The sequence below is a fragment of the Gobio gobio genome (assembly GCF_949357685.1).
Source record: "Gobio gobio genome assembly, chromosome: 1".
NCBI classification, from domain to species: Eukaryota; Metazoa; Chordata; class Actinopteri; order Cypriniformes; family Gobionidae; genus Gobio; species Gobio gobio.
In genome coordinates, this window is record NC_137097.1 from 44,998,083 (window position 1) to 45,019,532 (window position 21,450).

Genomic DNA, 21,450 nt, shown 5'->3' on the forward strand with positions numbered 1-21,450 from the left:
GACAATTTACGGCAGTTTTCGGTGTTGCCTGCAAATTGCCGTGCACAGTCGTAAACCTGAAGTTCCATGGCAATCTACAGTGCCACATACTGACGAAAATCCCACTTTTCATGCAGTGTGAAGTTACCTTTTAGAAACACACAATCTTTGACAGTCTTTAGGGAATGAAATGGTTGGTCCAAAAGTCCAAAATCATGACTGCTATATCACCTAGCCCTATAGTTTGAAGTTTGGATGTTACAATAACACAAGGTCAGCTAGCAGTCAACAGACTACAGCTATCAGCTGGATGATCATGACACACAGCTTCACCCTCACCGGTGAAAGGCAGGCTGGATGACGGGGCGTGAAAATTGATGTGTCATCACCTTCGATTTTGGGAAGGTAGAGGTGTGTGTGGGGAGATGATTTGCCCAGCGTAAAAGGACCTCTGTGGGGTCTTCAATGCACAGATGATGAATGAAACACTTGAGTGAAGGACAGGTCTAAAGGCTGAGTCTGTGTGTGATGATGTGGTGCAGGTGGTCTGACTTGAGCTGTAGTTTTTGTGGATTTTAGTGGACTGATTTAAGCAATTCAGTTTAACAATTAAGTATGTTTAGCTCAAATAATAAAGGTGTTATCTCTTTGACAAACAATAATGACTGTTATCAAACAGGTTTCCTACTAACATTGTCACCTTTTCATTGTCCTTTGAATAAAATACTTTGGTCTAAAATGAAATAAGAACTGATCATCCAATGACTGCGCTTCCTTCCTTCCTTCATTAAAAATGAGTAATGAGTCAGAAAACTCTTGCTAAATGGACTCACTGAAATGTATGCTTCCTTTAGGGCTGAAATCACATAACTTCAGAAACCGTTTCACCTCATCAAAAATGTGACAGTTTTAGTCTTATTAGATCTGTCATTAATAATACATACAGACGGCTGAAGTTGCATATGAGATGTCATTTGAAGGCAGACTTGGCTAGAGGTTTTAACCTTCAATGGACAAAACTGCCTAGAAACTTTTTTATTCATGCACAAAATTCTTCTACTAAATTTACAAAAGTTGTGAGATTCAAAATGTGAAAGCTTTTTTATAAAAAAAATTTTTTGGTATGATTTGCTCTTTGGTGTGAATTGAACAGCAACGCTTGACGTGATATGCAAGTCGCCCGAAAAGTGCAATGACAGAAATAGAAATTTCACAAAAAGAACAGACACTGATGTGAAACCCCTAAGGCCTGAATAAATTCCAAAAATCCTCCAGTGGAATCCAATCCAAAATGATACCCTTATGAACTTCTTAGAACAACAAAGCCATTGTGCTGGTGGGGTGACCAAATGTAATCTTCAAATGCAGGAGGGGTGGCCTGATTAGATTTAGAACCTGCATGGTTCAGAGGCTCTGCAGAAGCTCAGAAACGATTTACAGATGGCCACAGGTTGAGGATGGACAAAGAATATAAACTCAACTCTGTCCAGGGGAGAGACTGAACTAAATGAACATAAATCTGAGAGCCGGCTAAAACCGCAGACTGAGGTTGTAAGATAAGACGCCATCAACTTACTGAGACAAGAATATTGAACTGGAATCTTAATACCACTTTGACCTTAGAAAGACCTAGACAACCTTTTTTTTTTTTTTCTTGGATATCAGCTAAAAATATTTTGAGTCATTAGTTTCATTTGTGTACCTTATATCTCTTTCCAATGTCAGATATTTGCGTAAAAGGAACCAATGCGAAATTCACTTTTATATTGTTTTTAAACATAATTATGTGTCCACAGTGTGTGTACACAACCACTCTATTGTGGTCAAAAACCATCCACTCTATTTGTTATTTTCCCCATAAATCTGAAACACTTGCTGCGTCTGAAATCGAATACTTCCCTACTTTATAGTATGCATAAAAACAGTACGCCAAAAGAGTAGTATGTCAGAATACATAGTATTCTAAAAACATTAGGCGTAAAGTCCCCGGATGACCTACTACATCTGCCGAGATTCTGAAGTGTGCATTTGATGGGCACTTTACTATCCCGTCCGCCAGCCATGAGGGGATTTATAAATGGAAATGAAAAGAGCAACTAAGGTCATGTGACAGTAACAACATGGCAGATGTAGTACATCTGAATTTCATTCATATTACCCGTATTCACATATAGAATGTACTTTTTTAACAGAATCTTAGAATCATCAACTTTCATGATGATGAAAAACTGCAATGTCACTTGAGTGTGACTGCGATAGGGATGATAATCAAAACCAAACAGATGTTTTGTTGTTTTTTTTGGCAGAATATCCAAGGCATGAGGAGGGCGGAGGAGCAGCAGCTCATTTGCAATTGAAGATAAATGCACGAAAACAGCATATTTTTGCTTCCACTCAAAAATGGCCATTTACATCATGGTACATCAAATTTTCTGTGGGGTATTTTAAGCTGAAACTTCACAGACACTTTCTGGGGACACCTGAGACTTATATTACTCCTAGTAAAAAAGGGGCATAATTTAAATTTCACAGAAAGGATTGTGTTGGAGTTTTTTTTTTGTAATATCTAATATATGAGATAAATTACATTTGACCACTTTAGATGGATTCATATAAATAATGCATATACAGTACATGTAAATAATCAGTTATTTTATTCTGTTGACAGCACTAGCTTTGTAAAAAAAAAAAAAAAAGATTTTAAGGTTAAACGGTGTCCTGTTACCTGTGATCAGAGTGGCCAACTTTGACATGGTCAGAAATAAATATACTGTAGTTTTTAATTTTGATTTCTCTTGAGACCTGTGAAAATTGTATTCGCTATATATAATTGTTATATGGCTTAATGTGATTATCAAATTCTGTCAAAAGTACAATAATAATAGTTATTTTGTTTAATATTTTTTCATTATTTTTTTCATTATTTAATAGCCTTTTTAATTATTCACAAAATATAAATTTTTTCCCGAATCGTGCAGCCCTGTTAACAATTGATAAGTATAATAGAAGAGCATCTGTCATATTATCAGATTCAGAATAATCTTTATTGCCAAGTATGCTTACACATACAAGGAATTTGTCAGTGCACAGACAGAATGACAGCAACAAGACAGACAACAAAAGTATAATAAGTGGGATAAAATGCATAATATACTAAATAGACAATATCTGTATGTACAAGTATATTATATATAATGCAAGGGAATGTGAATAAGAGAAATGGTTTGCTAAATAAATCTGAGTATAAATAGTGATGTGTAGAGAGTTCAGTTCTTGAAGAGTGGAAAGGGGTATACAGATGATTTTCCCAGCAGTCCGGACTAGCCGCTGTAGTCTTATGAGGTCTGATTTGGTAGCAGAGCAGAACAGTTATTGAAGTGCAGAGGACAGACTCTATGACTGCAGAGTAGAACTGCATCAGCAGTGCCTGTGGCAGTTTGAATTTCCTCAGCCGGCGAAGGAAATACAACCTCTGCTGGGCCTTTTTCACAGTGGAGGCAATATATCTGAGTGTTCCATTTCCGGTCCTGAGTGATAGTAGTGCCCATGAACCTGAATGACTCCACTGTTGCCACGGTGCTGCCATGATGGTGAGTGGGGAGAGAGCTGGGGGGGTTTCTCCTGAAGTCCACAATCATCTATACTGTTTTGAACGTGTTCAGCTACAGGTTATAATGATTGCACTGCATATTAGTTCATAATACATTTTCATGGCCTTTTCACAAAGGAAGGCTTTGAGTTGCTCCCTCTCTCCATACATTGAGTCCTCCAAGTGTCCTTATGTCAAAAGCCTTGTCATACAGAAGAGCTAGCTGTTTTCCCCTAAAAAGGTAACCTTATAGTTTCTAATCATGTTTCACTCATATCAACCTTATCCTGATCCTACATTCATACTGTGACCTCTATAGAATGTCACAGAAGCTCGGTCTCAAACTGTGCGGCCATTGTTGTGATCGGCCATGTTATCGCAGGAGTTTTCGTTTCCACTCTTTTCTCTCAGTCACTTTGAGAGAGCTTGCTGCTGAAAGCATGAGCAGATATAGCCATGGACCACATCCCTTTAGAATAGCACTCTCATTCTTTAATTTTGTGATTTGAAATTGAGTTTTGTTAGTATTTGGGGCTGTCCAGCTCAGAACGAAAGCACAAAAGTCTGCTTTGTAGCATTCTTTACTTTCTTCACAATATGCTTTGGCTCCTCTCTGATTTTTGTCACCTACATAGATCTAATCCTTCTTCATCTTAACACTTGCTGGGTACTTAGTAAAACGTTGGATATTTGGCACATCTTAATCCCTTTTAGTTGTAACTACCTCAGAGGAATACATGAGAGCCTTTTCGTTAAAGGGACTGAATCAAGTCAGACCCTCAAGCTTAGCCCCTCTGGCAGGTGAAACCCCAGAGAGAGGACTGCTGGTTTTTGATAAGAAAATCCAATTGTGCTCGAAAGGAAACATTTAGCATACGGAGAGAGTCCGAAAGCAGTATCTGGTTCTTCACTTAGCACCTGATGAAATTGCAAGCCTATTCTACTAGTGTTCAGGAAAGATCAGGCCAGTGGACAAAAGAAGACAGAGTGAAATCTGAGAGATCCAACTGAAGACGTCACAGGGTCCCATGCTGAATGCCGAATATAAGAACGACGTGGGTGTGAATTTGAGCAATTTGAATAGATCCTTCTCGTCATGTTGATGTCTCTTCAAGGTCTGATTTAGAATCAGATCTGCAAATTCAAAATTAATTGCTATTGGAGAGCTTACGAGGTGCAGTACAAACTGATCAGAGTTGTAGAAGACAAGAAAAAGAAGCACCATGAAACCCTTATCCATGTTCAGTTTGATCCTGAGGGATGTATGGTCTGGCTTGTTTTTACGTGACATGTTCTGTGAGTTTTTGGGAACCATTTTTTTCCTCTTCATCAGCCTCTCTTCTGTCGTGCTGTGGCCGCATACATGGCCTCTGTCCTGGGACTCCATTACAGATGAACCCCTTCCGACCCTGAACTCTTCTCCGGCATGCTCAACCGACCCACTGCATGTTTCTTTGGCCTTCGGAGTATCGCTAGCCCTGGCCTGTGTCTGCTTCGGTGAGGTTCACCTCAACCCAGTAGTTACCCTGGCATTGGTCGCAGGCTTAAGGGTGAGTCCCTGGCGGGCGGTCCTGTTAGTGGGAGCCCAGCTGCTTGGTGCCCTTAGCGCCTATGCTTTGCTGTTAGGCATCACACCGATTGCCCTAAGGAGCAACCTGGGGATTAATGAGGTGAGATGTTTCTGATCCTACAGGTTTCGTTTAGGTTATAGGTCTATAAGATTCTCTAATTTTATTCTCTGTGTTCTGGATGTTCTTGTTTCTGTATCTTCTGATGTCTTTGTTCTGGATCGTCTGATTTCTTTATCTTCCTAGATCTGCATTCTGGATTGTCAGATTTCTGTCATTTCTGATGTCTTTGTTCTAGATTTTCTGATTTCTGTATCCTCTGATGTCTTTTCTGGATCTCCTGACTTAAAAATATTTTTTCTGATGTCTTTGTTCTGCATCTTCTGATATTTTTGTAGATCATCTTATCTCTGTGTTTTGGATCTTCTCATCTCTGTATTCAATATTGTCAGAATCTAAATTAAATGTAGTTTAATGAATTGCCGTTTGATTTCTTTGGAGACCTGTGAAAATCTCAAAGAGATCATTTGTATTTATCTGAAACATTTCTGTGTCTATAGTTAATGTGCAAACTCGATAAAATTAGGGCTTTTATTCACCATTATTATGTTAACTCTGGGTAATTGCCAAGCTATTAAGCCATTCTCATTTATTCCACTATCTAATTTAATTCTCTAATTCTCTAATTCTCTAATTAATTCTCTAATTAGCTAATTCTGCTTTTAATTTCGATTAACCGTTGATGATTGTTATTTAACAAAATACCTAATGTAGAAATTGGATAGTATAGTATAGAAATGTAAGAAACCATATTATATTCTGTATTATTCCTGTTCAGCATGAAATTACATCTCAGTGAGCGCACCTATTAAAAAGTGGAACACTAAAAAAAAATTCTGCATTCTGCAAAAAGTGTGTAATAGTAAACAGAAATACAGACATATCATAATAGAAAGACAGGTCTGTAAATCACTGAGGAGAAAAAAATATGGTAAAAAGAATTATCAAAACAAGAACAAGCAAGAAAAAAAGAATGTTTGATGGGAATATGGTCTGTGTGTGTCAGAGAAAATGAGGGAAAAGCATGGGGACAGATGGATAGAGGGACAGAGAGAGAGTTTATAGTTTGCCAAGTAATTGGAGTGAATGAGTAAAGGAGATAACAGATAAATAACCATAACAGATAAAACTCCACTTACCCTCCTTCAGGTGGCCCCAGGGGTATATCTGTATCAGGCTCTGTTAGTGGAGATGGCTGTTACATTCCAGCTAGTGCTGTGTGTCCAGGCTGCCACTCATCCCAAATCAGCATTTTACACTGTGGCCCCTGCAGTCACTGGCCTGTCGGTCACCCTTGGTCATCTCATGGCGGTAAGCATGGCAGATGAGAATTCTACAGACCTTATTTAAAGTTTTGAATAAAACTGAAGCTTACATTCATGATACAAACATTCAGGTGAACTGAATGCCCAGTGGTGCACAAGAGTTTAAGCTTAGGTCATAATTCTTTAAATAATTTATTATCCTTTAAATTTAGTGTATATTTTGTTTGTACCGTATATATGTTCAGTTGTGGTTTAGTTTTCACTGTGTTCTGTCCCTGTTTTACATGCCTGTGTACCCTAGTTTCCTTGCTTGATAATTACTTCCACACACTTATATCTGTTCAGCTGATTACCCTCAACTGAATACGTTGAACTGTTATACGAGTAAGGCTGAGCAATTTTATCGATTCTGCGATATAAATTATTTTTTTTTTCCCCAAGAAAGTATCGATTTTTAAGCCGCGAGTATCAATACATAAGTCCCATTCAAATCCCCGTGTTTACCCCCATTCGCGTTGCAGGAAGAGCGATTTGGTCAGCCAGCCGCTAGTATCGCTGTAGAGCAAGTTACCCGTACTACTAACTTTACACAGACGCCGACGTCTACCTCTTCTTGTTTACAGAGTCATAGCGAGGAGATTCAAGAAAATGGCGGCGAATATAAATCCAGCACCTTCATGCTTAAAAGCAGATGTGTGGGAGCACTTTGGGTTTAAAAAGAAGAAGGAAAGCGACGACTTAGACTCAGGGGTCAACAACATGAGTCGCCCGCAAGGACTAAATGAGTTGCCCGCGGGTCTTGTCTAAAAATAGCTCACCATAGCAGCTGCGTTCAGTCACTTCCGTGATAATTTAAGCGCAGGGCTCCAGACTGAAGCCGAATATATACTAGTGTCTGTAAATAATAAACTGCAAAATACTATTTAAATATTACTCCTGCATGTTCTGCGTCTGTGTGGATGACAGGCGCCGCGCGCACTCGCTCTTGTAGTCACTGCCGTGTGTAGTCTCTGCCGACACGAACGCATTAACCGTCACTTCATGAGAATTTACCGTATCATTTGAGAAAACTGGGTGCGTCTCAATCAGCTCAGTCAGGGCACTGATCAGGACATAAGTCAATGGGCTGACTCCCTGATCAGTGCCCTGACTGAACTAGGGAGCTGATTGAGACGCACACCCACTGTCATATCATGAACACAGACACTCAAAGGTATTCACGGCAACCCGTCAAAATTAAAGTTCGGTTTAACGTGAAGAAATTGACTACAGATTGTAGCCTACAGTAAATTTAGCTACGTCTCTATGTAATAATAATTATGAAATAAATAATACTAATTATATAATTATTAATGGTTTCTTATTTTTCACTTGATCTTTCATTTATAAACAATGTTTACTTTTATAACAAGGGGGACAAGGGATCTGACTGAGACACTGAGAGGACGCTGGCGTGTATGTCGCCGCTTCTCATGCTCTCGAATAAACAAACCAACAACAAACCAACAAACATTGGACAGGCTGCTACATTGGACAGGCTACTTTATAAATTCCTAAACTGCTACTTGCAGTCAAACCAACTGCTGCTACATTGGACAGGCTACTTTATAAATTCCTAAACTGCTAACTGCAGTCATTCTCCTCTGACATTAGCAGTATTTTACCTCTGGATATGGCTCAACCCCCCTCAATTCTCTGTTGAAGTTCGGACGTGTTTCTCTCTGGTGGTTGTTCTGCGGCTTGTAAACTAACGCTAGCGGCTTGCTAGCGGTCTCCTCGGGCATCATGGCTTTCCTCAGATACTGCATTATGGAACTCAAAAATCTCAACTCTCACATCGTACCGAGTGCCGTTGACTTTGAGGTGATTAAATCTCTCCATCTCTTACGTCGCCCCCGCTATGTGCACAGGGCTGCGCGGCATAAGTTTGTTTACATGGACACATTCCAGGCTATTCCTGTTCTTCGGTCTCTCACTGCTCAGCGACGACGTCATCAGAACGAGCCGCGCCCACACTTTTTCAACCTGCGGCCCATAGAACGGGCTGTTGATGATGTCATCTCTCATTCCAATACTTCTGTTCTGAAGTCTGTCTCATTTATGCTTCTGAACACTCGCTCACTAAATAATAAAGCACCACTCATTCATGACATTATAATTGACAGGAAACTGGATTTTCTGTGTCTAACTGAGACCTGGCAGAACCAAATGGACTTTCTTGCACTTAACCAAGCTACCCCCCAACGCTATAGATACATTCAAAGACCTCGTAGTTCTGGACGTGGTGGGGGACTGGCTGTCATACATAATGCAGATTTCAAAATAAAAGAACTTCCAGTACATGCCACTTCTTTTGAGTGCATTCACCTTGCTCTGTCTGGGCCTCAGCAGCTACAAGTGGTCCTTATCTATCGCCCGCCTAAGGCATCTGCTAGCTTCCTGGCTGAGCTCTCTGACCTTCTTGCTCTGATCTGCCCAACCTCTCCAGCTACTATCCTACTTGGTGACTTCAACATTCATGTTGACACCAGTACTGTTTATGCTACTGACTTCTTGTCATTATTGGACTGCTTTAATTTTACACAAAATGTCAATGGCCCCACACATGTTAAAGGTCATACACTGGACCTGGTATGCTCCTCAGGTATTACCCCAACCAATCTACAAACTATTGACCTGGCTGTTTCTGATCACCTTGCAGTTACGTTCTCTGTTACTGTGCAGAACACACATAGGAAGTGTGAGAAAAGGATCATTGCATATCGTAACATTAAACAAGTATCCATACAAAACTTGTCAAACACTCTAGAAGGCCATCTGATCAGCTATCCTCCAAATCGTATAGTCGATGACTTGGTTAATGACTATAACCGGGCCTTGTTGCGTAGTCTGGACTCTGTTGCTCCCCTCATAACTCGATCTGTCTCCTTCTCCTGTCCTGCTCCTTGGTATACTGCTGAACTCCGCCTCATGAAGGCCACAGGACGGAGGCTGGAGAGGTATTATAAAAAAACTGGCCTTACTGTTCACCGGGAAGCCTACAACGACCATGTTAAGAGCTACAAAGATGCTCTGTCCAAGTCCAAAAATAACTATTATTCAACACTTATTGGTAACCAACAACATCAACCGAAACAGCTTTTTTCCACTATCAACCGCCTACTCCGCCCACCTGACAACCCTTTGCCACTTGACGTTCTTGGCCTATGCTCCAGATTCCAGGATTACTTCCAGGAAAAGGTTGAATCTATCCACCAGCAACTACAGCAGCCAAGCACCTCTCATCCAACGACCCTACTGCTGCTTGACACAAATTTCACAACAGTCTTCACGCCGGAAGACTATCTTTCCTCTTTCCACATGCTCAACACAGCTCAAGTTTGGGAGCTAGTGTCAAAGGCAAAGGCTACGACCTGCAAACAGGATCCAATGCCGACTGCACTGGTTAAGGCATGTCTTCCAACTCTGGGTCCCACCCTTGTCAACATCATCAATACCTCGTTGTCTTCCGGGGTGGTCCCCACCAGCTTTAAAATTGCTGCGGTGATCCCTACACTTAAAAAGCCTGGCTTAAACCACGATGATCCAAGTCACTACCGCCCGATCTCCAACTTACCTTTCATCTGCAAGCTATTGGAAAGGGCTGTGGCTGCCCAACTTAACCATCATATGCTACAGCACAACCTCTATGAGCCATTTCAATCAGGGTTCAGGACACAGCACAGTACTGAAACGGCCCTAATCAAAATCACAAATGATCTTCTCATGGCAGCAGATTCTGGGCATGTCAGCATCTTAATACTTCTTGACCTCTCAGCTGCCTTCGATACGGTATCCCACACGATTCTGCTCACTCGCCTCTCAAATCTCATTGGCGTCACTGGTACTGTATATTCCTGGTTTAAATCCTATCTCACCAACAGGCAACAATACATCACCCTTAAGGATATTTGCTCTGAATTGGCGCCAGTTTTACATGGTGTGCCACAAGGATCGGTACTTGGCCCTCTACTGTTCAATATCTATTTGTTGCCTCTTGGGATGATTATCCGGAAACATGGATTACATTTCCACTGCTACGCTGATGATACCCAGCTCTACATCAGTACTAAGCCTTCCACACCTCTTCCACCACTGACACTCATCAACTGCCTGAAGGACATAAAGCTATGGCTGGTCAGTAACCTTCTTAAACTCAACAAAGATAAAACAGAACTCATAGTGTTTGCTCCTCAGTCACTTCTTAAAAAAGTTGATGACTTCGTACTGGATGTGGATGGCTGCTCAATATCAGCATCTCCTCAAGTACGCAATCTGGGCGTCATTATGGACCCTACTCTCTCCTTCCAGCAACACATTAAACACACTACTAAAACGGCGTTTTACCATCTCAAGAACATCTCTAGACTCCGACCATGCCTCTCCGACTCTGTAGCTGAGACCCTTATCCACTCCTTCATCACCTCCAGACTCGATTACTGTAATGGTATCCTGTTTGGTCTGCCCAGCAAAGCTACCGACAGACTCCAGTATGTACAGAACTCTGCGGCTAGGATGCTAACCTACACAAAACTCGGTTCTCACATTAGTCCAATCCTAAAGAAGCTTCATTGGCTGCCAGTTAAATCACGGATCAAATATAAATTCTTACTTCTGACGTACAAATCTCTACATGGACTTGCACCTCAGTATCTGACGGATCTACTCCATCCGTACTGTCAAGCTCGGTCCCTGCGGTCCTCAGACAAGGACCTGCTCGCTGTCCCTAAGTCCAGGCTACGGACATTTGGCGATAGAGCTTTCTGTGTGGGTGCACCATCACTCTGGAACAAGCTTCCTCATGCCATTCGCTCTGCAACATCTTTAGCAACCTTTAAAAACCAGCTTAAAACACACCTCTTCACTGAGGCCTATGGGCCATAGATGCTCTGGTTTCTCTCCTTCTTATCCTTAACCCTACCCCCCCCCCCCCCTTGTCCACCCCTTCCCTTGCTATTTGTTAAGCGTCCTTGGGTCTTGTGAAAGGCGCTATATAAATTAAAGTTATTATTATTATTATTATTATTATAATAATTATATTATATTATATTATATATTATATATATATTTTTTTTTATATTATAAATATATATAATATATATAAATATATATTATATATTATATTATAATAATTATTGATGACGTCGACTGGGACATGTTCCGCGCGAGTTCTGAAGACGTCAGCGAGTTCACAGAAGTGGCGCTCTGCTTTATTAACACACTGACAGAGCAAGCCACACAAACATTAACTATAACGTCCTTCCCTAATCAGAAACCGTGGGTGGACAGTTCAATTCGCACTGCAGTAAACTCGCGCACCACCGCTTACAATGCCGGTCTCCTAACGGGGGATATGAGGGAGTACAAAGCTTCATGTTACGCTCTCCGGCGCGCCGTTAAAGCCGCAAAACTCCGCTATAAAGACCGAGTGGAATCTCATTTCCAACTCAACGACTCCCGGCGGATGTGGCAGGGACTGAGAACCATCTGTGCTTTTGGAACTAAATCCTCTGCAGAGGTGAGAGCTGATCCGTTACTGGTGAACGAGTTAAACTCTTTCTACGCTCGCTTTGATGGTAATCGCGGCAGCGCGACTCCGGCGAGTGACGCGTCAGAGAGAGTCCCTCAGAGCAGCAACGGTCACGTGATCTCTGTCTCGGAGGACGAGGTTCGGAGGGCACTCAAACGTGTGGATGTCAGGAAAGCTGCTGGGCCGGATGGTATTTCAGGTCGTGTTCTGCGGTCCTGTGCTGATCAGCTCGCAGGGCTCTTTACATCCATATTCAACGAGTCCCTTGCTACATCTGTTGTCCCCACCTCCTTCAAACGATCCTCCATCATCCCTGTACCTAAGATCAGTAAACCCTCTTGCCTAAATGACTATCGTCCAGTGGCTCTCACATCTTTAGTCATGAAGGTCTTTGAGAGACTCATTAAAAACAACATTTGCTCCTCCATTCCTGACACTTTGGACCCTCTTCAGTTTGCCTATCGTCCCAATAGATCGACTGAAGATGCCATTTCTCACGTCCTTCACTCCTGCCTCACTCACATCGACAGCAAAAGTGGGAACTATGTCAGGCTGCTATTTATTGACTATAGCTCAGCCTTTAACACCATAGTTCCCATTAAGCTAACACACAAACTCCTGGATCTAGGCCTGAATTCTTCTCTCTGCCTCTGGATTGAAGATTTCCTCACTGGCAGACCCCAGGCGGTGAGAGTAGGCCAGTTCACCTCCACCTCCATCACCCTGAGTGTTGGAGCTCCACAGGGCTGTGTGCTGAGTCCCCTGCTCTACTCTCTCTACACCCATGACTGTTTGTCCACACACAGCTCCACCTCGATCATCAAGTTTGCTGATGATACTGTTGTCCTGGGTCTCATCTCCAACAACAATGAGACGGCATACTTGGACGAAGTGGAGCAACTGACATCATGGTGCCAGGACAACTGTCTCTCTCTGAATGTTAACAAGACCAAAGAACTGATTGTGGACTTCAGGAAGAGACAGCATCGGTCATACTCCCCTCTCATGATCAGCGGGACACCGGTAGAGAGAGTGAGCAGCTTCAAATACCTGGGTGTGAACATCTCCGAGGATCTGACCTGGACTACACACATCCAGACACAGGTGAAAAAAGCCAGGCAAAGACTGTACCACCTGCGCCAGCTGAGGAAATTCAGGGTTTCACCAGCCATCCTGAAAACTTTCTATCGAGGGGCGATAGAAAGTGTCCTGACTCAGTGCATCACAGCGTGGTACGGGAACAGCACCAGTCACGACTGCAAAGCCCTGCAAAGAGTGGTGCGCTTATCCGAGCGCATCTCAGGCTCAGCTCTCCCGTCTCTGCAGGACATCTTCACCAAACGCTGCAGAGGTAGAGCTACTAAAATCATCAGAGACATTAATCACCCTGCAAACTCTCACTTCACCCTGCTGCCATCTGGTAAGCGCTTCCGTAGTCTGATGGCAAAGACTGAAAGACTCAGGAGGAGTTTCTTCCCCCAGGCCATCAGACTCCTGAACTCAGTCACGTGACTCACTTCACCCCCGCACACGCATAAACATACGGTCTTTCAACATTAACATCCACATACTGCAATTGCACTGCACTTTACTTTACGTCCCTATTGTTACTGCGTAACAACCTGTAATAAACCTTGCACATTATACTTCTTTATATATACATATTATATATTTTATGTTAACCACTTATTTTTAAGTCTACAGTTTATCTCACTTATCATCCACATATTTTTTATATATATATATTTTTTTTTTTTTTTTTTTTTTTTTTTATATTTTTTTTTTTATCTTATTTCCTATTTTTATCTTTTACTTGATTTATTTATAATTCTACTTATGTTAATACTTTTTATTCTAACTTTATTCTATTTCTATTTAATTTCTTGTAACTGTTATTTGCACTGTCCATGGAGCGGACCTGTTTACATTTCACTGCCAGTTGTATATTGTGTATATAACTGTGTATGTGACAAATAAAACTCTTGAATACTTGAATACTTGAATACTTGAATTACTTTTAAACAGCATATAGCCTTTACATGTTTATGTATTTTTTACTTATGATTATCATCATAAATCGATTTTTTTTTTTTTAAATGGTATTGTACCGACTACTGGAACTACTACTATACTCTTCCAGGTGTAAAACAGTTTGGATAGTTGTTAATATGAGAATTATGATGCATTATTTAAGAGTTTTAAGTATTATATAACATGAGTAGCTCTGTGACTTTCATTTTTAAAAAGTAGCTCTCAAATGAAAAAAGGTTGGAGACCCTTGACTTCGACAAAAGCATCGCAGTTTGCAAGCTGTGTGACACAAACGGGAAATACTCTGGAAATACCACCAAGTGTCAGTGTCAAGCTAAAAAAGCTGTCAAAGAAACTGTTCAGAACATGCCACTTGCTGCAATTTTTAAAACTCCATTGTTAATTGCAATTCTGCACTTTATTTACTTTTCAAAGGCTTGTAAGCTACAGTTTGCACTGTTTCAATAAATGGAACTAATTTTATCAACACATCTTTGATTCATTTTGTCCAGCATTTGCAAGCTGTGTAGACTCTCTGTCCAGTCAGAGACATATATTGTTTAATTGATATTTTTAGTTTTCAGTTCAGTTAATTCAATCCAAGTAAATTAAACACTCAAAAGATGTCACCAAAATCACTCTGTCCCCTTTAAATCTTTCAGAAAATGATGTAAGTTTATCGAATTGTATCATTGGCTGAATATCGTGATATATATCGTATCGTGAGCTGAATATCGTGTATCATATCGTATCGTGAGATTAGTGTATCGCTACAGCCCTATATACGAGTTAACCGGAATGCATGTTTTTTTTTTTATGACATATGCGGATACATAAGTCCGGTATCAACAAGGCATATAGGAAGAGACAGATAAAACATGAAATCAAATAAATGCATGATTATAATCGTAAATGATGTGTCTACGTTCTTCAAGCAGTCTGTGGTATTTTCCATAAACATATGTGTATTTATTATCACGATGGTTAGCAAAGTAGCCTTTAGCATCGCAAATATATTTCTGCCTCATACAGTGATCAGAATCCCCTTTAGAGAGCAAGGAATTTATTTCAAACACTCGCTGGTGTCAGAAAGTGAGTTTTGAGGTGAAAATGTTTTAAAATGTCTTAAATGTTGAAGTTAAGGTGGGCATACACTGTGCTAATTCGGACACTCGGGAGGTCGTGAGATATTGCACATGCTATGAGTCAGTTAACTTGATAATCGCATCAAAGCAGCTGGTACATGGCACGACTGTATTGCACGGCGAGCCGGCGGCAATCACAAGAGCTTTCACGCTAAACACAGAGACTGGAGCTTTCAATGTTTCTGCTATAGCTTCGGATAGAAAAAAAAAGTATTTGTGTGCAAATGATTTGTTGAAAAGTAGGGAACAGAAGTCATTCCTTTCAACAGAAACAAACATGAGAGAGAGAGAGAGAGAGAGAGAGAGAGAAAGTGTGCATGAGTGAGTGCACGTGTGTGTGTGTGTGTGTGTGTGTGTGTGTGTGTGTGTGTGTGTGTGTGTGTGTGTGTGTGTGTGTGTGTGTGTGTGTGTGTGTGTGTGTGTGTGTGTGTGTGTGTGTGTGTGTGTGTGTGTGTGTGTGTGTGTGTGTGTGTGTGTGTGTGTGTGTGTGTGTGTGTGTGTATGGGCATGTTTTTGTGAAATATCAGGACACAAATGTGTATAATGACATGGGTATGACATAGGTATTACAAAAAGAGGGTGAAATATGAGGACGTTCCCCATGTCCTCACTTTTCAAAATGCTTATAAATCACACAGAACAAGTTTTTTTTCACAGAAAGTGAACTGCACAGTCTCCTGTGAGGGTTAGGTTTAGGGGCAGGGGCAGTGTAAGGGGATAGAAAATACGGTTTGTACGGTATAAAAACCATTACGCCTATGGAATGTCCTCACATTTCACAAAAACAAACATGTGTGTGTGTGTGTGTGTGTGTGTGTGTGTGTGTGTGTGTGTGTGTGTGTGTGTGTGTGTGTGTGTGTGTGTGTGTGTGTGTGTGTGTGTGTGTGTGTGTGTGTGTGTGTGTGTGTGTGTGTGTGTGTGTGTGTGTGTGTGTGTGTACGCATGTTGTATGGTTGCAGCCACAGAGCTATAGCCTAATAATACTAATCGATTTAGCATATGTGACGTGTTTGTGTATGATTTGGTAATAGGAGACAGCCTATACACTGGTGAAAATCGTGCCAACTCCCCAAATTTTTTAAACATGTTTGAAAATTATCGTGAATTCGAGAGGTGCTCGTAACGTGCTCAGCTCGTCTCGTAATTCCTCTCACACACTGCGAGCCACGACCATACGCGCATTAGGGATGGGACGATACACTTAAACTCACGATACGATGCACCTCAATATGCCAGGGTTACGATACGATACGTCACGATACGATACGATATCAAAAAAGAAAAAAAAAGAAGAAAATATTACTGTATAACAACAACTTATTTAACAATTTATGAAAGAATGTAGTAATTCTTTGCACACGACCAAGAAGGCGCGCGACGCGGGATACAGCCAAGCCTCGCTTACTGGCCAGATTCACAACATGCGCTAAGCACTTGATGTGAGGGTGGAGACCGCTCTCTCTCACAGCAATGTCCATGTTGCTCGCGTTGTCTGTGACACAAGCAATGGTTGTTTGTGGCCTCGTTAGCTCCCACTCACTCAGTGCATTTCTCAACACGTGAGCTATGTTAACACCAGTATGACTTTTACTTAGCTCACGAGTTTGCAACACAAAGCTTTTTCTCTCCCATTTCTCATTGATTACTTCTGCCGTGATGGTTATATAACTCTGTGTTGCACGCGAGGTCCAGCTGTCGGTGGTCAGGGCGACACAGTCTGCATTTTTTATATACTCTTTCACCCTTTGTTTGGTTTCATTGTAAATTTCCCGGGATTACCTTCTCTGCAAAATGTCCTCGACATGGCATCTTAAACTTGGGCTCCAGCACATTGAACATTTGGATGAATTTTCTGTTCTCTACCATGTTAAATGGAGCCATATAGTCTGCTATGAATTCGCCAATGAGCCTGGTTATCTGTTTTGCACGCGGACTTGACGGAGGTAGAGTTGGTGTCAGCGCTTGTTTCATGGTCAGCTGTCCCTTCGGTAGGCTCGTTTTCTCCGGGGCCGTCTTCACATTTTTATGGTGACGTTGAAGGTGGTGGTTCATGTTTGATGTGTTGGATGTGGTGTACGGAATGACAGCATGGCATAGCTTACACACATTCTTAGTCTTGTCAGTTACTCTATTGCCGTCTTTGTCTTTTTTAATGAGAGCAAAAATACTGCCAGACATATGACTTGTATCCAGGCGGAGCGTCCTCAATTTTGACCTCATTTGACTCCATGGTCGGCTGTTTGGGGGCAAGGCAGTTGGTGCTAATGCTAATATTTGTTAGCTCGCTGCAGTGTTGTTGTTGCAACATGCGCTGTCTTGACGTGACAACGTACCGCACCGTTCCCCGGATATAATTTTTTTTTTTATTTTATTTTTTTTACCCTGCTTGATCAGCAGATGGTGCTGCCAGCCTGCCACCATAGACTGTATGTCTGCCCCATATACATACACACACATATAATACACTAAATTATTTATATACTACGCAAATCATGCAGCAGTGCCATCTATCTTTATTTCGCGATCCATTTTTTTCGACCTCGATGCGTTTCGTCACGTTTTGTATCGCGATATTTTGTCAAACGATATTTCGTCCCATCACTAACGCGCATCCACAATGTCCACGGCGATTTCTCCAGAGAGAAAAAAAACGCCTGCAAGCTCGTACGAAAGCAAAAATCGCACCGTGTACACCCGTGTACTTTAGCTTTTAGCCTGGTATGATAACATGGGAAATGAGCAGCGGTGTTGACCCTCTCCTGACTCAGGTAAACTTTTTTTCATGACCACTCATCAAGCCCCAGTTGTCCTGCTTTGGACCAAGGTATTCGGCAGGTCAAAAACCCCAGGCCATTGGCCCAAAGGAAGCCCCGATGAGGCCCAATCAAACCCCGGAAGTGACAGTGGAAACGCGCCTGGCCCTTGCTTTGGGCCCGACAGTGAAAACACGACACACTTACTACAGCCAACAAACTGTGACAGAGGACCAAACCGTCATAACGAGTTGTATTAAAGGATGGACGTATCAGCTGTCCTGCTGCTCTGTATGGAGCAGGAACAGCAATCTCTCAAGGACCACACTAGGAACATTTTTCTTTAGGACCAGCTAGAATGAACGCACAAATGCATGCCTGCCTGGATTTGGTCCTCAAGGATATTTCACCAAATTTGTGGAGTGGGTGCTGTGGGTCTGTGTGTCCCCATCTTCCCAGCCAAGGAGGAGGTAACCAGCCCCGCTCCAGACCCAGAGCCCAGCCAGCCACCTCCCACGCCTCGCACAGACTGAACACCAGAGCCCACCACAGCAAAGAGCCCAAGCCACAATGCCGCGATGACAGAGCCAGACAAGAGGACTGAGCAAACCATCACCCTGGAGCTCGATCCCCACAAAGAGTCTGACCAGGTGCGTGAGCTGGCAACATTGTGCATCGCCATGGGACTGCTTGTGGAGTACAAGGGCATTGAGCCCCGCCCACACCCCCACATATTTCCCTGATTCTCCCGTTCCCCGCTTGTCCCGCCCAGCTCCAAGTTTTCTGTCTCTCTGCTGGTCCCTTCCAGCTCCAAATCACCCTCCCTGTGTATTTAAGCCCTGAATTCTTTCTGTTCCGTGTTCGGTCTCGTCTATGTTAGACGTGGTTGTTTCCTGAGCTTTATTTCCTTTGATTCTCCTGCGTGTTCCTTGTTGACTCTTTGTGTGATCTCCTTTGTAATCGTGCGCTTACTACAGCCACCATACTGTGACACAGTTATGTCCTATTAATATTAGTCAAATTTTCTCTGACTGAAATGGCATGTAATTCAAGTCAATAAACAGGGGAAAATAGCTGGCAAACATTTGCTGCATTATTTTATTATCATTTTTCCTGACACGCAAATTAACTGTTTGTTTGCCCCAAATAAATAGGGAGAGATTAGGAAAGAAGTTTGAATTTGGCAGAAGACCCATAGTTGTTCTGTAGGGCTGTGTTGAAAAAATCGATTCACCAATTCTGAATCGATTTTCATATTAATTTCTAAAGATCGATCCGTAACTCAGAGGATCGATTTAATAATAGGCTTACAATTTAATTTGCCGCGTCACTGAATTCACGCATTCGCGCGAGGTGGAAGGACATTAAAACAACGAACATGGCATCTTTGAAAACTCCAGAAACGCTAAAAGCTGCGATCTGGCAGATTGTGGTTTCTCTTGATTTCAGGCGTTTATCCTCCGAAGCCGTACAGGGTGCGTCCCTGCCGCTTCAGCACGTACACAACATCCATGACGGTGACGGTCTTTCTCTTGGCGTGCTCGGTGTAGGTCACGGCATCGCGGATCACGTTCTCCAGGAACACCTTCAACACTCCGCGGGTCTCCTCGTAGATCAGACCGGAGATGCGCTTGACACCGCCGCTGCGAGCCAGACGACGGATGGCGGGTTTGGTGATTCCCTGGATGTTATTGCGCAAAACTTTACGGTGACGCTTAGCGCCTCCTTTAACTTTGCGATCTTAATGTCAATTCTTAAAGTCATTTTTAATAATACATCAGGTTCGCGTCTAAATAATTGGTCTACTGCTGCTGATATACCTCTGCGTCCTCTGTCATCTACACCAGTGCAAGTTTGTGAAAGCAGTTGTATCAACACTCTGGAAGGGGGATTGTTTTTTGCAACCATCAATACTCCATTAATTTGCAGTTGAATGTCTATAATAATAGTATCAATATGTTGCATAACTACAGTCCTGTAATTCAGGTAACAGCTGGAAAAAAAATGCTTTCTTAAAAAACACTTATTTAAATCTCGAAGATCGGATCGGATCGGATCGAATCGAATCGAATAATGATAATCGATTCAAGATCTTGAGAATCGGAATCGAATCGATTCTTGAAATTTGAATCGAAACCCAGCCCTATTGTTCTGTTTATTTGGTCCGCAGATCGGCTTCACAGGCTGTGGAATGAATCCTGCCAGGTCATTTGGTCCAGCTGTGCTGACTATGAACTTCCACAATCACTGGGTAAGTAAACACATCTTTTGTGATGGAAAAAAAAAAATTCATAGATAGATACACTAAAATTATTTTATAAATATGTGGAAAAGTATTTATTTTGTATCAACAAACAAAATGGTTAGCGCATCTTTATACAAAAATTAAGTAATATGCTCATGTCTCACCTTGCCTTGTGCAGGTGTATTGGGTGGGGCCTTGTGCTGGCTCTCTCCTTGCCTGGTTACTGCATGATCTGCTGCTCCATCCTCGTTGGAGCTGCCTTGGCGACTGGGTGACAGAATGTAAGGAGGTGCTACTGAAAGATCTTTCAAAGCAGCTCAGAGGAACTGAAAACAATATGGAAGCATAGTCATTCAAACAAACCTTGTATCTCCATGCAATATTGTTTAAGGCATCAAGGTCTTTATTAGAAGTCTTTGCTAATTAAAGCAAATTAGCACATCATTAGACCATCCCCTACTAACTGAGATTGGTGGATTGCAGTTGTGTAATTCTGAGTTCAGATCCCTATGAAACCAGAATAGGTCCAAACAGCATCTAATCTCTCGCTCCAATGGTGCAATCATTTTGTTTGTATTTTTGTTTTGTTTTGTTTTTTTGCATCAGCATATTCAGCTAAAATAAGCTTCATTTTGTATTAGATTAGCTGTTATTGTGTACGTCTGTCACTTGTAGTCAAATACACAGGAGTCAGATATAAGCAAATAGTCTTTTAGAGAACACGCAGGAGAATATGAGTCAAAACTACACACTTAACACAAACAATACACTGTAAACAATCCAACTAACACAAATTTTGGCTAATGATTATGTTTTAGTTAACTGGACAATTAAATGCAAAAAAGTTGGCTTAACCAATGAAAAGAAGTTGGTTCAACAATTGTTGGACCAACCTATTATTAATTGTAAATTCGATTTGTAATTGCAAGTTAACAAGCATACAAGTTGCAACGCGTTAACAATGCATTCTGGGAGCATCATGCAAAACTCATCCATGGCTCCCAGCATGCATTGCGGCATGAAGCATGTCACCATTGTTGAGATTCATAGGCTGATTCTTGATATCTGTGGGAGTAAATCTTACAGGAGGTCAAAGTGCTTAATGTACAATCAGTTTAAAACCTTATTCAGCTTTTCTGGTTAAAACCATGCTGTATCTTTTCTAGAATCACAATAAAACAAAGTTAAAAGAATATTGCTCATATTAAACGCATTCATAAAAACTGTGAATTAAACCACTACACAA

The 21,450-nt window shown here is 41.6% G+C and overlaps 1 protein-coding gene across 1 annotated transcript; it reads left to right on the forward strand.

Annotated features, from left to right (window-relative positions):
- Window positions 1-4,857: 4,857 nt before the first annotated feature.
- On the forward strand, window positions 4,858-20,553 carry LOC307122532 (lens fiber major intrinsic protein-like; the record flags this gene model as incomplete). The annotated part of the gene is made up of 4 exons (XM_079810561.1): window positions 4,858-5,238; window positions 6,346-6,507; window positions 20,130-20,210; window positions 20,383-20,553. The coding sequence occupies 4 exons, from the start codon at window positions 4,858-4,860 to the stop codon at window positions 20,551-20,553; spliced, it is 795 nt and encodes a 264-aa protein (XP_079666687.1).
- Between the last annotated feature and the right edge of the window lie 897 nt (window positions 20,554-21,450).